The sequence below is a fragment of the Harpegnathos saltator genome, unplaced genomic scaffold (genome assembly GCF_003227715.2).
Source record: "Harpegnathos saltator strain DR-91 unplaced genomic scaffold, Hsal_v8.6 scaffold203, whole genome shotgun sequence".
Taxonomy (NCBI): Eukaryota; Metazoa; Arthropoda; class Insecta; order Hymenoptera; family Formicidae; genus Harpegnathos; species Harpegnathos saltator.
The window spans coordinates 694,389-718,119 of NW_020229988.1; the positions used below are offsets into that span (position 1 = coordinate 694,389).

General features: G+C 40.1%; 5 protein-coding genes across 6 annotated transcripts; all 5 read right to left on the bottom strand.

Moving 5' to 3' along the window:
- Positions 1–3,567: 3,567 nt before the first annotated feature.
- On the bottom strand, positions 3,568–5,382 carry LOC105189365 (uncharacterized). The gene is made up of 5 exons (XM_011151423.2): positions 5,303–5,382; positions 4,940–5,081; positions 4,654–4,773; positions 4,137–4,246; positions 3,568–4,055 (listed from the first exon to the last, which is right to left on the bottom strand). The coding sequence occupies exons 1-5, from the start codon at positions 5,312–5,314 to the stop codon at positions 3,864–3,866; spliced, it is 576 nt and encodes a 191-aa protein (XP_011149725.1). The 5' UTR covers positions 5,315–5,382; the 3' UTR covers positions 3,568–3,863.
- Positions 5,383–6,490: 1,108 nt separating this feature from the next.
- Positions 6,491–8,592, bottom strand: LOC105189366 (glycine-rich protein DC9.1). The gene is made up of 3 exons (XM_011151424.3): positions 8,525–8,592; positions 7,677–8,142; positions 6,491–7,416 (listed from the first exon to the last, which is right to left on the bottom strand). Exons 1-3 carry the CDS (start codon positions 8,534–8,536, stop codon positions 7,115–7,117), a joined length of 780 nt encoding a protein of 259 aa, XP_011149726.1. The 5' UTR covers positions 8,537–8,592; the 3' UTR covers positions 6,491–7,114.
- Positions 8,593–10,468: 1,876 nt separating this feature from the next.
- LOC105189367 (cytadherence high molecular weight protein 3) lies at positions 10,469–13,484 on the bottom strand. Of its 2 annotated transcripts, none has more exons than XM_025298079.1 (4): positions 13,405–13,484; positions 12,352–12,425; positions 12,022–12,245; positions 10,469–10,674 (listed from the first exon to the last, which is right to left on the bottom strand). In XM_025298079.1, the coding sequence occupies exons 1-4, from the start codon at positions 13,420–13,422 to the stop codon at positions 10,484–10,486; spliced, it is 507 nt and encodes a 168-aa protein (XP_025153864.1). In that variant the 5' UTR covers positions 13,423–13,484; the 3' UTR covers positions 10,469–10,483. The 2 variants fall into 2 exon arrangements, with proteins under 2 accessions (XP_025153864.1, XP_011149727.1); XM_011151425.2 differs by lacking the exon at positions 10,469–10,674 and adding an exon at positions 10,722–11,318.
- A 3,723-nt stretch (positions 13,485–17,207) lies between these two features.
- On the bottom strand, positions 17,208–19,016 carry LOC105189368 (uncharacterized). Its single transcript, XM_011151426.2, has 5 exons — positions 18,889–19,016; positions 18,351–18,593; positions 18,059–18,255; positions 17,692–17,929; positions 17,208–17,438 (listed from the first exon to the last, which is right to left on the bottom strand). Exons 1-5 carry the CDS (start codon positions 18,904–18,906, stop codon positions 17,346–17,348), a joined length of 789 nt encoding a protein of 262 aa, XP_011149728.1. The 5' UTR covers positions 18,907–19,016; the 3' UTR covers positions 17,208–17,345.
- A 600-nt stretch (positions 19,017–19,616) lies between these two features.
- Positions 19,617–23,059, bottom strand: LOC105189381 (uncharacterized). The gene is made up of 4 exons (XM_011151440.3): positions 23,019–23,059; positions 21,264–22,575; positions 20,583–21,041; positions 19,617–20,477 (listed from the first exon to the last, which is right to left on the bottom strand). The coding sequence occupies exons 1-4, from the start codon at positions 23,022–23,024 to the stop codon at positions 19,861–19,863; spliced, it is 2,394 nt and encodes a 797-aa protein (XP_011149742.2). The 5' UTR covers positions 23,025–23,059; the 3' UTR covers positions 19,617–19,860.
- Positions 23,060–23,731: the final 672 nt, after the last annotated feature.

Sequence of the window (23,731 nt, forward strand, 5' to 3'; positions counted from 1 at the left end):
ACTATTGATTTCCTCGAGACAAAATCTACCGTGACTCGTCGGAGATCTTTTCGCCACGACGATTCGGTTCGGTGAACAGGAAAGGTGCGCCCAACGGATATATGAATTCGACTTCCGCTCACTTACATGAATGCATAACTCGTCCGATAGACCCGCGGCGAGGTAGTTCCCTCTATGCGAGGCTTTTGGACTCATCAGGAAGTGAACGTGAAGTATATTGCTGTACGGGGAGAAACGTTAAAAGACGATACATTTTTCGGTGCGTCAGAATGAAAGTATGAAACACAACGCCCCGTGAAAGGGTCCCGGATGGAATATTGCGCACTGATCGGAAGACCACTGTGAAAGGCAGCGTAAGCTTAAAAATAAATTGGTAACGTGGAGTGCAAAATATCCACTAATAAATATTCACGATGAAAAGAAATAATTTACACAAGTTTGTAAATGAGTAAATTCTTCTTTGAAATAACAGAGTTTGTTTGTGAATCGCAAGTTCCAGTTAAAAATAAAAAGTAAAATTGACCGAAAGACGATCCGTCGTCATACATCTTGTAGTTCAATTTTATCTAAAATCTAACACTGAACGATGAAAATGTTCCACTCCTATGTATATTTATATTTTTAAATAATTGCGATAACTCTTCGGACTTTGCATCCGTCAATTAATTCACACGGCGAATTTGCCGGAAGGAAATACACGTTCCTAATGCACGGAGAAACTCTGAGACAACTCTGAGACTCACAGACCATCTCAATTAATGTCGATGGCGAGACGATATCGCTAATTTACTCTCGTGGAAAATTGAATGAACCCACGATCGCAGAAACTCACGATCTGTCACTCAGAGGGGTTCACAGACCCGGTCTCGATGCGATCTCAATTGTTCTCGGTGTGTACTAATGGCGCAACAACCACGACTGAGCCCCGACCTACAACCTCGGCATTAGAAAGTGTTAATCTAGACGGTCATGCTCCTTGACACTGACAGAAGCCCTCGCCGTTTACTTCGATTGACTTACATGTCCATTATTATTTACTATCATTGCATGTTGCAATTTCATGGTCTAAATTTTTCGGAATCTATTATCTCATATCGAGATCAACTAGAAACCTCATAAATAAAGTAACAAAACGGTAAAATCAAAATATATCTTTCGAAAAAATTGTGAAAAGTATATATTAGAGAAACAAAATTGTGAGACATTATAGAGCTTCAAAAATATTGCGTTACATTTTACCCAAGTGTAATAAATGAAGCTCAAGAGAGAAATACGAAAATGTTTTTGATCGACCTATTCGATAGTATAAAAACGGAGGTATTTTGAATTTCGATATATAAACATTTATTCAGTTTCGTACTCGAGATATAGAGCTCCTCCGGGAGGTGAGGTAATGTGGTAGAAGATTTCTCATAATGGTCATTTGCGATAATAGAACCTCGCCGTGAAACTCATAATTCCCCTCCAACGGACTCGTCGAAATAACGAGCGTAAGTCAATGAATCCGCCGGTAGTAATGTGGAAAAAGGAAGCCAAGGAAAGAAGCCCGTGGTGGGAAAAAAGCCCGCGGCGAAAGTAAAGTTCAAAGTCGATTTGCTCTGCCGACAATCACCGCGATCGCGTCGCCACAAGAGGAAACAGCCGATTGGTGCGGTGATTGTGTATTAAATATTAACATGCGCCTTCCTTGTTCGAGCTGCCCGAGGTTACTTATTCCTACTCAGCACATCGATCTTCAAATTTGCCCGATCGATCGGCTTTCCCGTGATTAAAGAGCATCGATCTCCTTTCGAGCTCGGAAACATGGTATTATGACACTACACGCTCGTAATTGCGCGTCATTGCGCTTACGAGGATGAGACTGTACTTACTGAACGATTAGAATGCAAATCGATTTAAGGGGTAAAATGAGCTGAAATCACAGTTCTTACATTTCATTTCTTTTTTATACTTTTCGTGTCATTAAAGCGCGAGGATTGTAATGGCTTAATGAACTTAATGGGCTTATAATAGTTTAATCCGAAATGTGAATACTCGGAAGTGAAAGAATAAGATATGCGACCGCAATTATCTCGAGATCTTTCCAGACACTAAACCATTTTAACTTCTTTTTTTCTTTTTTAATGTGGAATTGTTACGTAGCAAAAAATCACTCTTCCTCCTTTTACAACGATTGAGACTATTACGATCGGAGAAAGAAGCATTCTATAGACTTCCCTTTCGCTGCTAGTTCTTTTTTTCTCATCGTGGCCGTGCATTCATTGCTTTCCATCGTTGCCTGCTTCTTTTCTTTTTCAAGCATACCACCATATTTTCGAGCAAAATAAAATATTTCTGTTGCATAAATATTGCAATTCGAAAGCACCTACTTTTATTCTAATTTAACGCTCGCCCCTTAATTGAAATATTAATTAATGTAAGCTCCCATGAAACGTAATCCTTTTCACTTTCCACGATATCAAGGGGTAAAAGAGAATGGAATTTGCATTTCACTTTCAACGTCAAACTTTCCGCGTAAAGTTCTCTCACGTTATGATATGCGCTCATTTTGATACTGTCTAAGGTATTAATTATGATATCGATAGAAAGTGAAGTATAGACAAGTACGCAGATGCTTCCTGCTTTTTATATTATTAATATGTAAAATTAATGAATAAAAATACAGGGAAGGTTGTATTCTTAGCATAGAGAAGCACTTGGGATATTAATTAGTAAATAAAAAGCTTCACATTAATGCACTTTATTACACGCGGATTAATATTTCAAAAAAGACGAGCGATTTTAGTGTAGATAATTAATTGTTCACACGGATATCTGATCGTATTATTAATTACTTTGTAGAATTGTTCGTATGTAATAAGGAACGTCATGGATTAACTGGAACACATTGCTCGTTGTACGGGAACGAGTGTCGCCTCGAGTCGTCTCGCATCATTTCATACCTCCAATATTTCCAAGTTAGGTGGAGCAGATCAGACGATTGTGCAGCATACGCGTTCATTGAGAATGTAGATCCGACGCTTATCCGGGAATAATTTGAACGGTGAAACTTTGTACGCGTCGCTTATTATACTCTAACTAGACTAATCTCCACGGCGGTTAGCATGCGGTGAACTATTTAGAAAATTGACGTTTTTATAATCCCTAACGCGAATCTCAGGAATTCATGATGATCATACGAGATCGTAAAAGTGACGAACGCGGTATTCGGCTGCCGTTAACATCTCACTTTAATTTACTACGAGATATCAACCAGTAAGTCCAATTACCGAGATTTTATCACTTCAATTATAATATTTCAGTTCTCTGCTCGGCAATTTCACTTTTCGCAAAACGATTCATATTTTCATTGGAAATTCAACAAATCGCTGCAGCAGCTGTTTATCGCGTGCGATATTGAAATTTAATATCAGGTAAATTAAACAATTATATAAATCAGATCTCAATTACAGAAATATTTTCAACCGTAATCACCTCCCAATTTATACAGAAGACAATGATTTATAATAGTAATGCAAGATTGGGCACATTTGGTATATATATTTAATACAAAGTACAAAGACAGTAAAATATACATAATTAACATCTATGATTATATTTGTTTATAAGTACAAGAATTTTCCCATAAAATCGAAGTGATGTAACAATCATTTTTTAGATGAAAAATAAAATAAAGCCATTTATATCTTTACTGCTAAACACTTCAATAAATGATATATGTTATAATATTTTATTCTTCATGCATCGTGTACGCGCGTGTTCGATGTTCAATCAGAGAGATATATATAACGCAAAAGGGATGTCGACAACAACAACAATGATAACAATGGTCGTATTTTTGTAAAGCAGCTTAGTAACGCAGATTATCCATGACCTTTGACTTTGTGAACAATGGTCTTGTAGACTGGAATCTTGATCGGAATCGGTTTTGCGACTGGCACGGGCACATGTTTTACCACGGGAAAAGGCACCAACTTCTCGATCGGAACCGGAATTATTTTCTCGACGGGCGTCGGTACTTTTTTCTCAACTGTTGTAATTACTTGCTTCTCCACCTGGAAAGAGAGCGGTCCGATTTCAGTGAGATAATGGCGAGTGATTTTGCTGTGAAATTGAGTTAATTATCGCGTAGTAACCTCATATGGTACAGGCTTTGATATCACCACAGGGACAGGGTAAGGCTGTGCGACCGTTTGCACCACTGGATGCGGAATACTCACGGGAACTTTCTTGATCGTCGGTATTCCTATCATGTACGATAAAAAAAACATGACGAGAGATAATTTCAAAATAATTTATATAAATTGCTTCAGCTATCTTAAAATGTGATGAAGGAATAAACAAGATAAAATAATGTGAACTTGATTGAATCTTATCGCTATTTAGTAATATGCTAATATATGCATGGAACTTGAGACGTAGCAATATATCATGATGCGACAATATCTATTTTTTATCATTATCAATTGCTCTTGTGCAAATAATTATTATTTAGGGAGCTCAATCTTTTCAAATTATTCTCGGATCTTTTCATAAATATCTCTTCTTCTCTTGATCTAAAGCACAGTTTTGTCAACGTTAATAAATCGTAAATATGTCGGCACCCTTTGATAAAGTTAATAATAAGTTAATAATAAAGTTAATTTGTACTACCGATATTCTTATAAACAGGGATTACATGGCCTCCGTGAAAACTGCTGGTATCCGTGTGCCATCCACTGGCTTTATTTGAAATTATCTGATGATCTTCCAGGAGATCTAAAGAATGACCGTCTAAAATTCAAAGCCATATATCAGCGACCACTTATCGAGTCTGTGTGACAGTCCAAAAATGTTTAATCACCGTTGCAAATTTGTATCTGGCGATACTTATTATTATAATGGTGAAAAAAGATGAAAGATGTAATTAACGACCAACTGAAAATGCTAACAACCAAACCTGTTTTTCCCAGACTGAAAGCACCCAAGTCATGATGGTCTAAAGAAATTTCTCCCAACGTAAGCCCATTTCCGAGCCCGTCGTGGTTTCCAAAGTCCCACTTGGAGCAACAGGAGAAGGTGACAACTCCAAACAGCACAATCTTAAATAACAAACGTTAAAGATCACTGGAATTTCAAAGAGAACAAAAATAATACATAAATTCGAAAGCAAATGTTCGCCGCACAGATCACACAGAATTTTATTGATTCACTCAATATCCAGGCAGTCGAAGATCGTGTTGAGATAATTTTCATTAAACGTGACTATTTACTTCTGCGTCTGAATTGATTATTTAACTGGAACGGCCTTTTACAAACGTACAATTGTTTTCATCTCGCAGCTAAGAAATGTCTCTATCGTCCATGAATAAGACGTCTACTCGGGGCAGATTCTTTTCGTCGTCAACTTATATACCGTCTGCACAGAGGAGCAAGCAACCCCACTATTCTTTGGAATCATACCCCACACCTTCACTGTACAAGTCGCCGTGGATTGTGGAACTAACCATTCGCCAATCTTGCGTAACATCTAATGTTTAATCGTCAGTAACGACGTCAGTACCTACGCGATCAGTCAACTCACCTTTTCTTTCCTCATCTTCAACACACTTTTTTGACTTGTACGTTTCGCTAAACGTTCTTATGTAAATTTTTATATATCTGCTTATACTTATGATATTATCGACTTGTTCTGTATGAATTATTACTGATCGTTTTATCGATCGTTTCTTATTACGAAGTGCAGGAATCATTAAATTCTTCGGATCTCGTTGAGCGCAATAATGCTTCTCAATGTCATGGATGATTTACCGCGTGCAATTACGATGGTCCTGTCCATCACGAATGAATCAATCTGTCTAACGTTCACTTTCCACAGAATTCTCGGCGCTTTTGGCGAAAATCATGGTGAAAGCCACCGTCTCTATCGCTCTACGCTTTGCAGCGAAACGTACATGAAACTACAATCGATGTATGTTTGATTAGTATATTGCTATTAGAATTACAAATCTGCAATTCTGTTAAAATGCTGAAATTAACCACTTCTCATATTTAAAAATATATTTTGTATTATGTATTAAAATAACTTTATGCGCATGCCGATAAAGACATGGCTATAAGAAACCAGGAAAGGAAGCGTTTGGTTCTTTGTTGATAATTTAGAAAAGTTTATAAACAAATCGACATGTAATTTGAAAACAAAATAATAATGTAGCGTAAATTATCATTTTTGCAGCTCAGAAATATTTAATATGTGGAAACAAAATAAGCCAATTATTCACTAATTAAGAAAAAAAGTTTACGACATCTATACACATCACGTGGCTGCTGCGAATGTTTCGAATCGCTCGTCATTACCGCAAATAACGAGTACAAGCCTTAATTGCATTTAAGCTCGGGTGAGATCATTGCTTTAATTTATTAAATTACTCATGCACTTTCTGATGTACTTATGAACGTGACAAAAATTCTATCGTCGGCGAACTTTCACTGGACAAGAATAACAAGAAAGAGAAAGAAACATGTGGTTTTGTAGGCATTTTATTTAAAAACGAGAACAAAAACATTTAAAAAAGCTAACTCATCAATGCGCTGTTTATATCGACACTCTTGATGCGGTTATCTATTATATACAAAAACAGTAAAACAAATCGCAGTCGACAAGCATGCGATCATCGGAACGAACGTGAACGCTTTTTCGTGAACTTTCTCCTTATCGGCAGCGGAATAGCGCTGCGTTTACAAATTACAATGATGGAAAGTGTTAGTCCCTCATTTCGACGCGAGTTGATCGGTCCTTGCACACCGACTTTTATCACGGTGGTAACATATACTATTGCGTAAGATTGAAATGAAGCTGGTGCGTACGATTAAATCGGACCCGAAATAATCCTAGTGTCTCGGTAAAATATTCAAGCGCGCGTAGTTATTTCCCCAAGATTTCAAATCAGGTGATTCAGAATCGAAATGTTTCAAAGTGGCCTAATAAATTAGCCATCTGACGATCTCTGAACATATCTAAGATCAATCTACGAAATTCACTCGTGGGTCGGATAAGGGTCACTTTTAGACTAAGGTATCGCGTTCCTCTTCTCCTCGCCATGAGGACCCACAGGCTCTCTCCTCGGGCATGCTCCTAATGGCCCTTCTTCGCGTGATGGTAAATGGTTTTGTACACGGGAATTTTAATGGGATACGGCTTCACGACCGGGACGGGAATGTGCTTCTCGATCGTAATGGGAACCGGCTTCTCAATGGGTATCGGTATGTGCTTCTCCACAGGATAAGGGACCTTCTTCTCCACCGGGATCGCCACCGTCTTCACGATTTGTATGGGAATGTGCTTTGGTACGGGCACGTGCACGGGATAAGGTTGCGGAACGCCAACCGCGATTGGATGTGGCACGGCTATCGGCACTGATTTGGGTACCGGAACACCTGAAAGGAATTTATGCAAATTGTAAATAAAAACGAAAACGAGAAAAGTACTCAAGATATCTCGATGCGTTAAAAAAAGAAGAAAACGGGATACCAAGTATTTTATGAACACGCATGCTTTTTGAAGACGCAAACGGATGAAAATAATTACAAACCCGTCTCCCACAATTGTTAACGATGAGACAACTATTGTGTTGCAACTTCTGATGTTCTATGCAACCTTGAGCGGCTCAAGAAGAAACAATAAGAGAATACTTTACCGACGTGTTTGTAGACGGGCACGGCTACAGGCTTCGTCACTTCAATGTGCTCGGAGACGGGAACACTGTGAACTTGATTGTGCCCGCCGTCCAGAGAGATCCCGTGACCACCATCGTCACCACCGTAACCACCATCAAATCCACCACCGTGACCGCCACCGATCGACGAGAAATCCTGATGACCTCCGTCAAATTGACCGCCAGAGGATTCTAAGTGTCCACCGACACCAGCATCGAAACCTCCTCCACTGTGACCGCCGCCGAAATTTCCATCCCCGTAACTACTGCCGTAGCCACCGCCGCCACCGCCGCCGTAGCCACCGCCACCGCCGCCGGAAGTGCCGAGGCTCTCTTGGTCAGACCGATCAATCGGATATGAAGCGAATATTTGCATCGCGTAGTGCCCATCGTCTTGATTCACGATCACCGGCTTGGCCGCGGCCAAGGATACCAGAGAAAACAGCACCTATATGCGGTGGCAAAATGAGCAAAGTGAAACGATGAGACATATCGTTTGATTTGTGAAACGTGACGAGAACTCGCTGAGGTAGTTTGTACGGTAGCATAAATAAATGTTAAAATTTTTATTTCGACTCGCTCTTTCCGTTTCATCAATTAAACTTGTCCTTATTTTTTTTACGCGTAGAAACACCGTTAGTTTAGCATCGTTTTTCTCGAAAAGAAAAAAGCCATTGCAATTTTACAGCAACAGTTACAAGTCTCAGTTGAAGCTACGGCGCGAAAAATACGAGTTGAGGAATGTGAAGCGCGAAATCGGAGAGTCGGACTGTGCAAATTATACTTTGAGGTGTCTTTCCGTTTTCATTAAGAATGTGTGATATACTTACGATTTTATTCATGTTCGGGCGCACGCGTGTTTGGGCTGGTGCACCGTTGCTGGTGGCGCAAGTCTCTTCTGCGACTGATACATCTTTGGCCATTTCACGTCTTAATATACTGTGGGGCCTTTCACTGTAGACGATGTAATTTCGTCTCGCTTCGTACTGAGGCGAATTACACCCGCTCGGTGCAATTGTTTCACCGCGCTCGGCTCGCCGCGCACTTGAAAATAATTGACCATGTCCACGCGGCCTTCACATTGACAGCGAACTAGACATTTTCTATCCCGTTTCACACAGTGAGTGTCCACGCGCAGATTTTCACGTTCGCTTTAACGCAGCTCACCACACCGTCACTTCGACGTATTATTTCGAACATTGTTAAATTCACAAAATTATTCGTCTCGGAATCGCCACTCTCCACGTTCCATTCAGTTATTTTCATTCCGCGGCTTGATTACTTGAGGCCGGTTGATTTCGTTAATCAAGTAACGAAGCTAGTCAAAAGTTTCTTCAAAGTATCAGGTAAGGTTTAATTTTTCCATCACGTTGCTTTCTCGCTTATCGTAAAAATTATTCGTAAAATAAGGAAGGTTTGCAGCAACGCGATAAGCGCGTTAGTGTACCCTCGCTTTGCATGTCATTGAAAACTCATTGCTTCTAGTCATGAAATTATTAAACGTGTTATGTGATAAATAGCAGTTTAATCGCGAAACACGATAGATCCATTTTAGCACACGCGCGCACGCTACTTTGTAGCTGCGCATGTGAAGAGAGCATAACTAATATGCAGATGATACGTGCGTGATGCGATGGTCTTTTATTATTACAGCAATTAACAAGAAGAGATAGCCCTCAAGAGCCCGATCTATATCTCAAGAGCCGGCGCGTGCCGGCGAATTTCTCCGAAACTTTTAAAAATCCGCTGGGATTTCCATTTTTCATTTTCCTCTGGAGGAGGACGCGCAAGGAGAGAATGAATATTCTTACTAACAAAGTTGTCCGAAACATAACGCTTATCGTGTAACACAGTTTTAAGCGAGTGACCATTCCATCGTCGTCTTGGGAAAAAATTTAAATAACAAAGTATTAAAGTTACAAGAGTATATTTCCATAAATATTACAATAAAAAAGTCGTGAGACACAAGTCATCGTATAAATGTTTGATTTCTTAAAAATTGCAAATTAAAGGTACATTCGATTAAACGCGGGATTAACAAGGAATAATGAATACTCTCATGCACCGACTACTTCAGGCTCGGAAGAGAAATGAATTGCCGGTTTACTGAACTGTGACTACTACTTCCGAAGAATCTGAAACAAATTGCACCCCGTACAACGATTAATCACGCTATCTATTTACAAGCACACGTAAGGATACATTATTAACAAATAAGCGGAAAGAAATCCTCAAGTTGCTTTAGTTAATCACTAATAAAAATTGCATATTATGCTCTCATATAACAATGTGTTTGTGAAATTATACGGAAATGAAAGGAAGTGAACGTCCACGTAACGTACATTATAAGTCTCAACTTATGCACGGATGTTTTCTCATGGAAACCAAAGCGGACATCAAAGTCACGTCAACCAAAGCTAGACTTTCAACGCAGCATTGATCGCACGTCTTTGTGACATGTAGTCCACGAATTATATATATGCTCGCGTTAAGGAAAACTACGTAATGAACTGGAAAAGCTGCTTTTAATACACCCTTCCAAAGTATAGATGTCACAATGATAATGTGCGCGTGGCTTCCACATAAGTACTATTATGCGCGATTTTACGTAAAAATAACTTTCGCGATCAAACATTTTACATTGAAAGGTGGAGGTATATATATTTTAGAACGGCGGAGGAAAAGAAAAAGAACTGCCACGTAAAATTAGGAAAGAGAGAAATGGACTTGGGAAATGAATAGAAACACACGCATATAAAACAGAGTCTCTATTCGTATATTTTCATCGTTCATTTTACTAGGTAGCTCAGTGGTTTAGAGCAGTCGCCCGGCAAGCGAAAGACCCGGGTTCCGATTCCCGGTCTAGCGACTACCGCGCTCTCGATATTTTTCTCTCCTCGGAACGAAAAATGAGATGCAGGTCCCGAACGCACGGCGTCCCGTCGCCACCTAGTACGCCCTCCTTCTTTCATGGTATTTCCTGAAGTAATAATAGGAAAATAATATACACAATACACATAGAGTTTTTTTAGTTTTTATTAAATAAGGTTGTTATTTGGCAGAGAGCGGATGAGCACGCCAAGGCAAGTGTAAATATAACCTATAGGAAGAGGAGCACATATATTATCTACATTATCTCATATAATGATGTGAACGACAAGTCGCAAGTACGTTACAGCGCTCATAACTCAATAAAAGTAGTCATGGCGAGTTTACTGCGATGTCGTAGCGTTATCTAAGTTCACGAAGGACGCTTCTCAAGCCATCACTCGTGCGGGAATTTCATCTAATCGTCATGGCATTTTTTTCAATGTATCCAACCATGGTGGTTTTTTGTTTTCCGATGGAAAACATGCTTATAAACGGGTATGTGAATCGGGTACGGTTTCTCTACTGGCACGGGTATGTGCTTCTCCACCGTTATCGGCACATCCTTTTCCACGGGCACTGGTATGATCTTTTCCACCGGATACGGCACTTTCTTCTCCACCGGGATTGCAATGGTCTTCACAACCGGTACGGCGACCGGCTGGGCGATCGGCACGTGGACAGGATAAGGTTGAGGGACAGCTACAGCCACGGGATGGGGCACTGGAATTGCCACTGGCTGTACTACCGGGACACCTGTATCATTCCCACGGAGCGGATAATTCAGTTCAGATTTTTTATTCTGCCAGGGATTTATATCGAGGGAAACATTAATTTTGGGTAAGTTTGTAAGACGGTTGAATAACCTGCAATAACGCGGAATTCCAACTTTAAGAAATTATTTGGCCTTTCCTTTCTATGGTCGTCACTACGATGTCGCGGACAACGTACGCAAAACGAGAAATTGCAGCATGTCTCGTGATATAATATTAATTAGCTCTCTTTACCTGTTAAATTACGCAACGCGTTTATAATTACGACGTAATAACGTTCAATTCTTTTCAGTCGTACACCTATTTATCGATAAACGGGAGACCAAAATTATGCGAATGCTCATTTCTTGAACATCTACACTGCATGCATTTATCTAAGAAGGTAGGAGATGCAATGTGAAGTACGTAACTTTACTTGTTAAAGCCGCAAAGTTTCGCAACGTGTTTTAGCATTCGAACAGAAATCCGCAACTTCTCTCCGAGGCTCGCGTGTCGGCCAAATAAATGAGAATGTTTCTCATGAATTCTGCTTTCATAGATGATTCACAAATGCAACGTTAAGTATCTAATGAATACATTTCCTTGTTCCATTCTCGGCGCATGAGCTATGCATTTTACGTAAATCGCTTTTTATCACCTGCAGAATTTCGACATTTGCATTCGCAATGTGGCCTGCAAAATCTCACCGATATTCTTTACGACTGGCACTACCAACGGCTTCGTGACTTCCACGTGCTGGCTGATCGGCACTGATTGTGCGAACGTCTGCTGAACGTTCCCGGCATGAATTCCATGGCCTACGTAAAATTCGCCGTCACTTCCGTAAGATGGAAACGACCCGTAAGAGAGACCCTGATGAGCGTTTATATCGTTGCCCGAACCGTAACTCGTGACTCCGTAATTAGACACACTGTATTAAATTAAAGAAATTAAAAGACGGTTATTAGTGACGAGACGTGCTACGGGAGGAAGCAATTAGCACAACGACCAAATTTTCTCACACCGCATCTACTTACCCGTGCCATCCGGAATCACTTTTTTCCGTGAAACCAGCGAACGTTATTTTCGTTAATAAACATGTAACGACTATCTGAAAAATAACCAAATTCATGATTATTCTTAATTTTTTGCTACAGTGCAAATGGCGGAGAAGAATGAACAAGCAACGAGTACACGATTGAGAAAGCAGAAATGATATGTGTTTATTCTTTAAAAATAAGTGCTTTCTTATCTTTATGACGTGATTACAACTTTTAAAATCATAAAATCAACGTAAATGTGTAAAACAAGGAAATCAACTTTAAGCAAACAAAATTTATATGTTGACATTTTTTTTCGCTATATATAATATTTTTAACCCTTTGCGGACGAATTTTTCCTTAATTACAATTCCCAGCAAGTCGAGCATATTCTCTGTACAAAACAAAATTATACATAAAGACTTAAATAATTGGAATAAAAAGATAAACAAAAATATATATTGCTTTATGAAAATTTTCGCGAATAACTTCGCGATGCCTTAAAGCATCGTACGGCTTACTGAGGAGTACATGTAACGATGACTATAGTCATTTCACGGACTTAGAAAGTTAATGAAACGATATTGCAGTTGAATGGTCTCGACAAGTTGCTCGAGATCTGATGAATTTAAATTAAAACGTTCCTCGCCTGTCACAACTCTTATTGACTGAGTTGTACGATGAATATGCGAGCGAGGTAGAAAAAGCTGACGAACATTTCTATTCGCGTGCAAACACTTAGAAACATTTGTCGTCGGTGCGCCCTTTCTTCCCTTCGCAGAGAGTGCTGCTGGCGACTCGTCGGATTCGTATCATCACTCGCCCCACTAGATATTCGGCATCTACAAAGTGCTACCGTGCATCGCGCGGAAAGTATGGAAATATCGACAGTCACTTTCCATCGCTATTGTTCGCCGTAAAGGCGGAACTCACACGCGCCGGCGAGGAGTGAGTCGGGCACCATGAATCTCTGCTTTCGCGATTCCCACGCGCACCCGTTCCGGTTCTACCCGTCGGTCTCTTTTCTCTTCCCTTTTCTCTCTTACTTACTGAGGGTAGAAGGAGCATTTTTCAGAATACGTCGTGATGAGATACGAGCGTGTACGGGGCAACGGATGATGGGACACTGCGGATTTCTTCCAATGGACCGTTCGTTTTTATACATGGCGCTTTCTCTCTCTCCCCTACCCATGTGGATAGCTGATGCTCTCGTGGAAACTAGACTCGAATGTCCGCACCTATACTCGATTAGTAAATCGGAAACAAGCCTGATCGAATATACTTAACTGCAACCTGAGATTACAAGACCAGTCAATGGAGATAAGAACATGCTTTCAATCCGGCCGCGAACCACAGTGGCAATGGATGCATGAAATTTGCGATCCTCAATCGGACTGCAGAAAAACCTTGCGTGACACTTCGCAAAAAGGTCATACAGATTATTCTTTCGGTATCACAAGTGTAATTATTAAATTTATCCAAACTTATTCCTTCCTTGGGAAATTTAACTGAGACAGACGTCATTTGGACGGTCACTTTACTTACGAACAATTATTTGATATTCAGCAGTTATAAAGAGGGATTTAACGTGATATAATAAAATGCAATCATGAATCATCCGGACTTGTTGAAATCGTTCAAGGCTTGCTGAAAAATGCTACTTGACCAAAAATTAGGTACTTAAAGTAACTTTTCAGAGCAACTGTATTCGCAAAACAGCGTTGACAGATTGCTTCAGTTTGCAGTAATTGAAACATTCAACGATATCTTTAGGACCTTTTTAGCAAACGGTCCGTTTGCCGCGAATCATTATCAATTTTCTAACAAAGGAGAGCGATAAAGTTCTCGGTTGTCTGATGTCTGTCATCAGAATGCTGCATAAGTGATAACGTATAATTGACGAGTTGACAAACCGCACGAACTGGCCCCTGCAAATTAATTGTCGCTTTGCGACTTATTGGCGCTGACGCATAAAATCATCCCCTTTTCTCTGTAAGTGTGTCTTCTTTTTCTATTTTGACGTCACGTGCGATACACGCAGAAGCATGTGGTGAAATAAGAACACTAATGGCTGGTGCGAACTTTCTGCAATAAAGCGTAACTCCTGCATGCAAAATACAAAAAATACACGAAACGTGCATTTCTGCGTAAGTCGTTAACACCATTATTTGTGTACGAAGAGAGTGCGAGCGAAATTGCACGTCGTCTAAATACGCAACGTGTATTAATGGCGGTGGAATTTTTTGTCATTCACTCGGAGGTATTAATAACCACACGTCGGAGTATCATGCCTGACTTCGCGCTAATGTGTATTATTAAAAAATCAGGTTAAGCTACAGTAAAACTAAAGATCAGTGAGAGTAGCTAGCGCACGCAATAAGAAAGGAAAGCAAATAAAACTGGGTGAGGGAGAAGCTAACAAAACGACCACGAGACTGTAAGAAAAGACGCAAGCAATGAAAGTATTATCCGATTCGGCGTGAAAGGTCGATCTCTCGATCGTTGTAGCATCTTCTTTGCGAGTGCGTTTACTGAGAGTCAATAATGTGGATAGAAAATGGACGATCGAACAATCACGACTGATTCTGTGTTTAACGAAGCTTAGAGTTCGCGTGATTCGTTCTTTGAGCACTCGTAATTTCGACGCCTTAATTCGACACAAGTCGGAGAACACGCTCGTCCGAAATAAGAGAAACAAATATACAATTGTTCGCATAAACTTCTCACACGTGTCATAATGTACACACTTGAAAAGTGTTTCCATGATTAATTGTGCATTTCAGTCACGGTAATAACACGGTACAATTCATTTTCAAGCTGAGGCGGCCTTAGAGATCTTTTAAATAAAAGATTAAAGACGCACGGGATGCTTGTATCTCTACATCGCTTTTCACGCACTGTTTCGCATGAAATAATCTAGATCACAATATAAGCATTAAGGAACTAAGACGCCGTTATGACTTTAATGGTTCGTCATGGTCATCACAAACAAGTTGCAAGTATCGTCGTATTAAACGTTGAACTTTTCTTGCTCACCTCCACTTTAATATATTTATTCTCGTAACCACCTTCTTCGATGATTTAAATTAACTATGTCTGAAGACTGAGTAAGAGAAAGACAATTCAAAGTCTCTCTAGGCTCTGACGTGACATTGCCTTTTATTAGTCGATTTCCTAAGTTTCGTATTTCTCTCTCTCTCTCTACTTTCTCAGATTATTATTAATACCAGTCATGAGTATTTGCACCGGCGGAAATTGATCTATGCGGTCTCTCTTTTCGTCGCGTCTCGAACCTTGAAAGAGCGTCTCACAAATGGACAAGGGTGTGGGCGCAACGACCTGGAGGCCACGGAAAGAGCGACTTTGATCGAACGACTTTCTTCTGTCGTAATTGCATCTGGTTCACAGAACTCGCAGCTAGGCGCCGTAAGGGTGACGGATAATGCATGAGGGAAACAGAGGAAACTACAGATGACTAAGAAAGTGAAGAGGCGAGTGAAAGGGTTCCGGTGCGATAGATGTATGTATGGTCATAGATTTCGCGCCGATGACTACGCCCAGCACCTCGTTGCTGGCATAAAAGTTGCAGCCACTTGATTCTGGAGTCACGTTCCACGTAACTGGACACTGACCCTACTTCCCACTGTCTGTCGATCCTGTCTTCTCACCGGAAAGGACAGCAGAGAGCTTTCACTATGTCCACTTGCTGTAGAAGATAAATCTACTTTGCAGATTTGTAGAGACTTCAAATAAAATTTATAGCCCTCTATAAAATTTATCATCCTCCATAAAATTTAGTTCGTAGCAAACTAGGTTTTTTGTGAACTTTTAAAATTGCATTTCATAATATCCCGAATTTTTCCCTTTACTGAAAATTCCACAAAATAACTGCTATGTAATTTTATAGCGATATCTCGAAAACCAGACTTTTTTGGATAACGGTCATCATAGTATTTGTCAAACCATATAAGATCATCAGCACCGAATTTTTCCTGTAACAAAAATAATTTGCCCCAAAGTAATTGATTTTTAGTTTTACAATAGTATCTCTATTTTCAAGTACTTTCGGTGATTGCAAAAATTCGGAAGTGCCATCGTCTCACGTATTTCGACGAGTACTATCAAATACAATTCTAAAAAATTAAAAAATACGTTTAATTTAATGCCAGCTAAATTTTATGGAGGTCGATAAATTTTTTTCGATACTTGAAATTATGGTTCATGCCTCGGCTAAAAAGTAGATTTTAGTCGAGACTCGAACCGCACAATTTCAAGTATTGGAAAATATTTACTGGCCTCCAAAAATTTTGTTGACATTAAACTAAGCGTTTTTCGTAAATCTTAGAAAAAAATTTACTGGTCGCCACAAAATTTTACTGAGACTAAACCAGGTGCTTTTTTGTAAGTTTTTAGAATTGTATTTGTATTCATTGACATACGTAAGACGACACTCTCGAAATCTTCCCTTTATCGAATCGTCTCAAAAAAATTGCTTTTTATTTTCGCCGAAAAATTTTATCAAATACTTGAAACTGTGGTTCGAGTCTTGGTTAAAATCTACATTTTAGTCAAGACCCAAATTGAAATTTAAAAGGTTTCATAAAATTTGTCTGCTTCCATAAAATTGAGCAGAAACTGAATCATACGTTTTTTTGTAAACTTTTAAAATTGCATTCAATAGGACATGTTGCAATACGTAAGATGGCGCCACTCCGGAATTTTTCTTTCTACCAGAAGTAGAGAAATCGCTTATAATTTTCAATTAATATTTTTATATGTATACTTAGTGATTTGTACAACAAATCAGAACAGTGATTAATTGAAAAAAAAAACGTAGAATAAACTGTGTACAACTTTTATTGCTGAGAGGAAAACAATTCTTATGTATAATAATTACAAAAGTATCAAGTAAAGTTTATTAGACACTGAGATGCCCTTTCATGTACCGTCACCGTAAATGTATAATATGAGCCCTTATAGTGACGTTCTTTTCAACCCCAAGGGTGATGAGCAGGTTTCTGTACGCTTGCTTGCTGGACCGCAGCTGCTACTGCATTTTCCTTCGCGGCTAATATATCCTTCTCCTGTTCGTACAATAAGTAGGACAAAAGTAAAAATAATGTAGCGACAAATCGTACAGTGATAAAAAGTATCCAATATTATCATACAAAAAGCACAACCTTCTTTTCGACCAAAGTGCCTATTTGTTGTCTTGTACAATGCAAACTTTGTACTCATGTATAAAAGTGATTACATACTCGTTACACAAAATATTCGTTTAAAAATTTAAATTCTGTGCACAATTATATTTGGAGGAATGATTTTTAGGGTGCTTACCTTGGCTTCTTGCTCGCTCTGGTTAATCTGCTTATCAACGTCCTGCTTTTGCAGTTCAGCGGCGGTTTCAGCCGCGTTCCTCTGGATCGCTGCGGCTGCAGCGGCTTCTCTAGCCGCCGCCACCCGTTGTGCAGCTGCTACAGCATCCTTTAGGGTCGCTAATCTCTGTTGCAGCGCTACAAGTTGACGAGCGCTATCTCTAGCGTCGTTCTCGGTCTGCTGCGAAATTTCTTGAGACCTGCGCAAAAGGAAAATGATTACGAAAAGAATAATAATGTGACGTGAAATAGTTGTAACCGGGGCGTAACAGTTTTCAGGAATACACGAAGCTAATTGCACAAAGTGCGAGTAAATTAATTATTCGTACCTCGCGGCAGCTTCTCGCGCCGACGCCTCCTTCGCTAACGCAATTTTCTGTTGTATCAGCGTTGCATGCTTCACTTCCGCGACTTTGTGCTGAGCTACGGCAACATTGTTATTCGCCTCTTTCGCTTGTTGAATCGCTCGTAGGACTTCGGGTGGATACGCGATAGTGGGTGTACCTGGTGCCGGGTCCTTTAGGGCCTGTCGTGAAAGCAAAGATCATTTTCCAAACGATCTCTCGACACGTACGTACGACGTAATGCTCTGATATATTAATCAATGATAAATATGCGTACTTGAAGCGCTACGTTGTGCGTAGCTTGAACTTGAACTTGGGTGAGTGCTACGTCAGGAGTGCTCGGTGGGTTCCAGGCAGAAGTCGCGAGACCTGTAGGACCCCATGAGGAAGGACCGAAAGCTGGCACAATGCCGAAGAAATCGTAGCCAGGCGATCCAAAAAATGCTACTCCGCGTTTTTGTTTCTTCGGTTCCGATCTCTTCAATTCCACCACAGACGCAAGGGCAGAGAGAAGCACGATCTGCAAATAAATCTCTGGGTTACGCTTCTTCGAGTGTGCAAAATATAAAGATTAGGAAGATGCTCGAAGAAGTTTCATAAATTCTAAGATTACAAAGTTTTTCTTTCTCGCGCAAAATTTGCGTTGCTACAAGCATTGTGGTTAACTTTGTGAAAAGTCTAGAAAAATGTCAATCGCTGCGATATAAAATAACTGTTGAAAGAAGCGTAATATAATGAATTAATAAGATGTAAAATATTATTTGTAAAGTGCAGATTTGGTAGAAACACAAAAGTGTATTTGAGTTTTCGATTACCGTTAGGAAGACCTTCATCTTGCGAGGAATGTTGCTGATGATACTGAACCTTCCGCAGTGGATCCTGGTATATATACAACTTGCGATACGAGGGAGAATGCCCTGTCGTCTCCGAGATAATCACGGAATTAATTAAAACTATTATAGGTGTACGTAAGAGTTCACGTACTGAAGACAGAATTATAGGCCTTCATTGTCTAATGACGATTTTCTGGAGGGCGTATACTATACAATCACTGTACACAAGACCATTTATGTCCTGAAAGCCGATGGACAGAGATTATATCTCGTGTTTGAACTGAGGAAGTAGTTATTCAGCAGTGAGTATGTGGCGGATACTTCCGGTAGCTTATCGACGACGCATTATCTTTAACATAAATGTCAGGAAATTAATTTTACATGTGATTTACGCATACGTGTTAATTTTGAGCATCTTTTAGTAAGTATTCGTTTGAAAACTCTAATATAATCATAACATGAAATAGTAAAGAATGATGACGAAATTTATGTTTTTCCAATGAAACGACGGTTATATTTCTAAATGAAATAGTTAATATTTATTAAAAAATATTTTAATTGCTATAAAAATAAATGCTTATAATATTATAACGTATTAAATAACATGAGTAATTTTACGACGATTTAATCAACGTATGACAGAGAAAGTTATATGATGAATTTATAAATCAAACAATATATTGAGCAATATATATTTATATTTTCCGTGCGATATTAAACATATATATTTTGTTATTATTCTAAAAAATTCTAAGTAAAGTCGTTAACTTCGTTTGTAAAAATAAAAACGTAACGTAGCTACACATCAACCAATGAACATCCATAAAAAATGCACTTCTAAGCCACATTTAGAACTTTTGAGGCTTCCCTTATGCGATATCTTCAAACGTTGTTAAAAATTTCGACCTAAGGATATATGTTGTTTCGTAACCTAACGTTTGGTTATGTCGTCGCTTAAATTCCCGTCAAATCACGAAGGATTTCTGCGTTCGTGATGGAGCGTATTTGTCCGTTCACTGCACTCGGTCTATATAAACGAGCCCCGTCTGCAGAATCTGCCAATTGTCTCGCATTCGATACAGAGGCCGTTCCCGCGGTTGAGAATTTACTCGGGCTCCAGTTGCTCGCGGAAGAATACAAGTGCGGATATTTATTCTTAGGTGAGGTGAGCCCGTCTGTCTTGGGGCTTTTAAATTTGTAATACTTGACAGCACGGAGATAACTGTCTTCCTTGTGCGCGGTTGATTTCTTGGCGGGCAAATATTTCTCGACCGCAGGCTCGGTTTTCGCGCGTTTAGAGTATTTTCCGGTTTTGGGATACTTTTGCCCGTAGAATTCTTCGTAGATCACTTTGCTCGCCTTTTTAGCGGAGACGTCTGAGCCGTAAGCCGCGTTGTCTCTCGAAACGGTTTTTGGTATTTTCCGATTTTTACGAAACACACGCGATTCTTGAATCTTGGACTCTTCAGCTTGTTTGACATTTACGTCACCTCGAGCGTCATTTTGCCGTTTAAAAGGTATTGGATTGTTGTAACTGTCTATTTCCGGTACTTCCTTCACATGCACATATTCTGTAAGCGGAAAAATATTAAGTAGAGAAACATTACATGCGACGATAACGGACGTTGCGTTTATTGAACAAACCTAGTAGCTGCATCATTTATTATCAGTCTTACCTTCTTTCGGTAGTTCCTCTCTGTAGGATTCTTCAAATTCTCGCTCGAAATCTGCCCCGTAAGATTTGGATTGCTTGGGTTTCACCTCGTAAGAGTCCTCGTCGGCTTCCTCACGTTTCTCGTACTTCTGACTTTCTTCCTCCTCTTTGTCCTCCACTTCGTACGGCCTATACAATTGTGGAGATTCAACGTGATATTCTGACGACGAGTCTTCCTCCTCCGCGTCATCGCCCGATGAGGAATTCTTGTTGCCGGAATACGGCTTATCCTCGGAATCCTCGTCGTCGGTTTGCGATGCGTGCTTTCTAAATGTCTCGTCGTATTCTTTAAAGGGGAAATTTATCGACGGCTTAAAGTCGCTTTCCGTCGTCGACGGTTCCTTGAAATACTTTCCTGACACGTGTTCGACGTCGTCCTCTTCGGCACTGCTCTCATCCTCCTTCTCAGAGTTTTGATATCCTGAAACAATCGCTTTCTAATACATGCTCATTTTTTCAAATCTATTTTATTGTCTAATCTGGAATTTAACACGCTTGTTTAATTTCCTGGGTCCTATTTCATTACAAGCACCAAAAAACATCAAAAAGTACGTGTGTGTTCGCTCATAAAATATTAATTTTCTACTTTCATTATTAACAATATCAAAATTATTTTTAATTTGATATGGTAATTTATACAAACTCATATCTTTCACGCCCTCCTCCTCCTCCTCGTCCTCGGGTTGGACAGGGTGAGGCTCTGGATTTTTCTTATTGATAATCTCTGCGTCATCCAGGATGTCCTCCGACGAAATGGAAGAAGGAACGACGTTTGGTTGGGGATTAACAGCTTGACCAGCATGTTCCTTTCCAAAGTGCAATTGCGGTTGACTGTAAAGGGACTCGTAACTACCTTGCACTTTAGGAACATTATTCGGTACATGATAAACTTCTATGCTGGCTCCTTTGTACTGCGGAAATTGCGGAGTGCTGCTAGCCGTCTGTATCGGCACAACTTGACCTTGGAAGCTCGACAGGGGCGACAAGAACGGCGAGGCGTTTTTCGATTGAAGTGCCACATTGGCTTTTGGCATGTCTCCAAAGTTAAATCCAAAGTCCGATTCGATCGGGTAGTCCGCGTTTAATAGAAACGGCTGGCTTCCGAAGACGGGGAAAACGCCGGAAAGCCCAGGAGCGCTCTGAAGCTGAATGATCGGAACCTTCTTACCGTTCGCATCCACGGTAGCTTTGTCCTTCTGCTCGGAGGTCTGTTTCACCTTGTTCGACGATTGAAACAGCGGAGTGGCGCTTGACACCGTCGGAAGAACACTCGCCGCGTAAATATGCGCGTACTCGGTAGCTTTCGGAAGAGGATAATCGCCCGGAATCTGCACGGCAGCGGTCGGGGCGCCATTATGAAGGCCCTGGGAGATGATTTTACTGATACCAGAATACGAGGGGTACTCAAAATCGGAGAAACCGGACAATTCGATCGACTTGTGCGGGTGGAAGGCATTGTAGCTGGGCAAATATGCATCCTCTAGTTTTTCCAGCGAATGCGACGCGACCGATTTCGACGTATCCGCCGGCTTCTCGACGCCCGTCGCGGCTTTATACGTATTCGGATTATTCAATAGGTTGAAGTACGAAGCGAGCGGGCTATTCTGATACGATTCGGTCGGCTGAATAGGAGAAAACTGCCGCTTTGGCACACTGCCATAGGCGTGAGAAGCAGATCTCTGATTCTGGTTAGCGTGGGTAAGCATCTGGGTGTCCAATGCCTCGGCTGTTCCGTAATGAGGCGCTAGCTTTGAGTTCATATCCTGAAGCGATGAGATGCTCGATGCGCCTTGAGCTCCTCTATAGTGTTCCTGGTTATTACGAGCGTCAGGACCAGGATCTACGATTCCGCGTTTCAATCTGGTAGACATCATCGATGGAACGGAAGTATCGCTCGAGATTACAATGTTCGTGGCAGAACATACCGCGGATATAAAGAGGATGACGTTTACGACCTGGAAAATGTACCACACGCGCGTGTAAAAATTGTATTATTTTCCAAATAATGAGATGAGAGAAATATTAATTAAAGGCATTTCGATGCATTACGACGTGACAATTTCATTAAATTTAAATTGACTTGCATAAATAACGCGATGACTTTACATAGACGATGTAGAGAGAACTGCGCGCGCTGCGTAATAAAATATATATTGCAAACTTTCGACACAGACATACATCAGCAATCACGTCATAAATCACGGATACGTCAGTGTCACATCACACAATTTTGCGTTAAGAATTAGATGAATTGCAAGTTGACGCGAGTCATTTTATATTCGTGAATAAGCACTGTTGTTGCATTATTATTACGATACACATAGGCGTTCGCGCGCTGTGAGCTATGATGAGCGATATATTGATGACTTAAAGTTACTGAGGTATTGGAGAAACGTACCAACATGATACTCTTCAAGTCGGTACGGGTAGACACCAAAGTTTGACGTTAACTGACTGCGACCGACATTCTCTCATCTTTTATATTCGCCGTTTACTGATGCGAGACAGCAGAATGGGCTGGTCTTTTCTAAATCAGCAAAAAGCGTATCGAGAAAAACCGAGTCAAATCACCTCGCTTCTCCCTGATCAGTGAAGCCGTCACAACGTCTCACACAACGCTGCGTCACAATCCATATTTTTCTTATTGACTTATCTCTCTTGTTTTCTGCGACCTAATTTCATACGCTATCTACATCGTCATAGCTGTCGCGTTTAACATGAATATTGATTTTGTCGCTATAAACGGAAAAGTTATTAAATGCTTGCTAACCACGAGCCTCGCATGATTGATTGATAAAATGAGATTCATTGACTGTATACAAAATTAAAAAAAATATATATATATATATTTACAGAATATAAAATATGGATTTACAGAATATAAAATGTTTATTGTAAATAAAACGCTAAGAAAGAGCTGGGATATTGCTTTTGGATTTGCTTTTCGTAGTAGAAGCAAAGCCGTACAATTTGCCGTATAATTATTCATATTTTCGAAGCTTGTCGTGTACTCTTCTAGAAGTAATAATTAGCGCTCCGTTTGCCACACAAACGATTGTTTTTTTCACAGCATTACTAGCTATTGTTCTAAGAAAACTTGCGCGAGCGTAC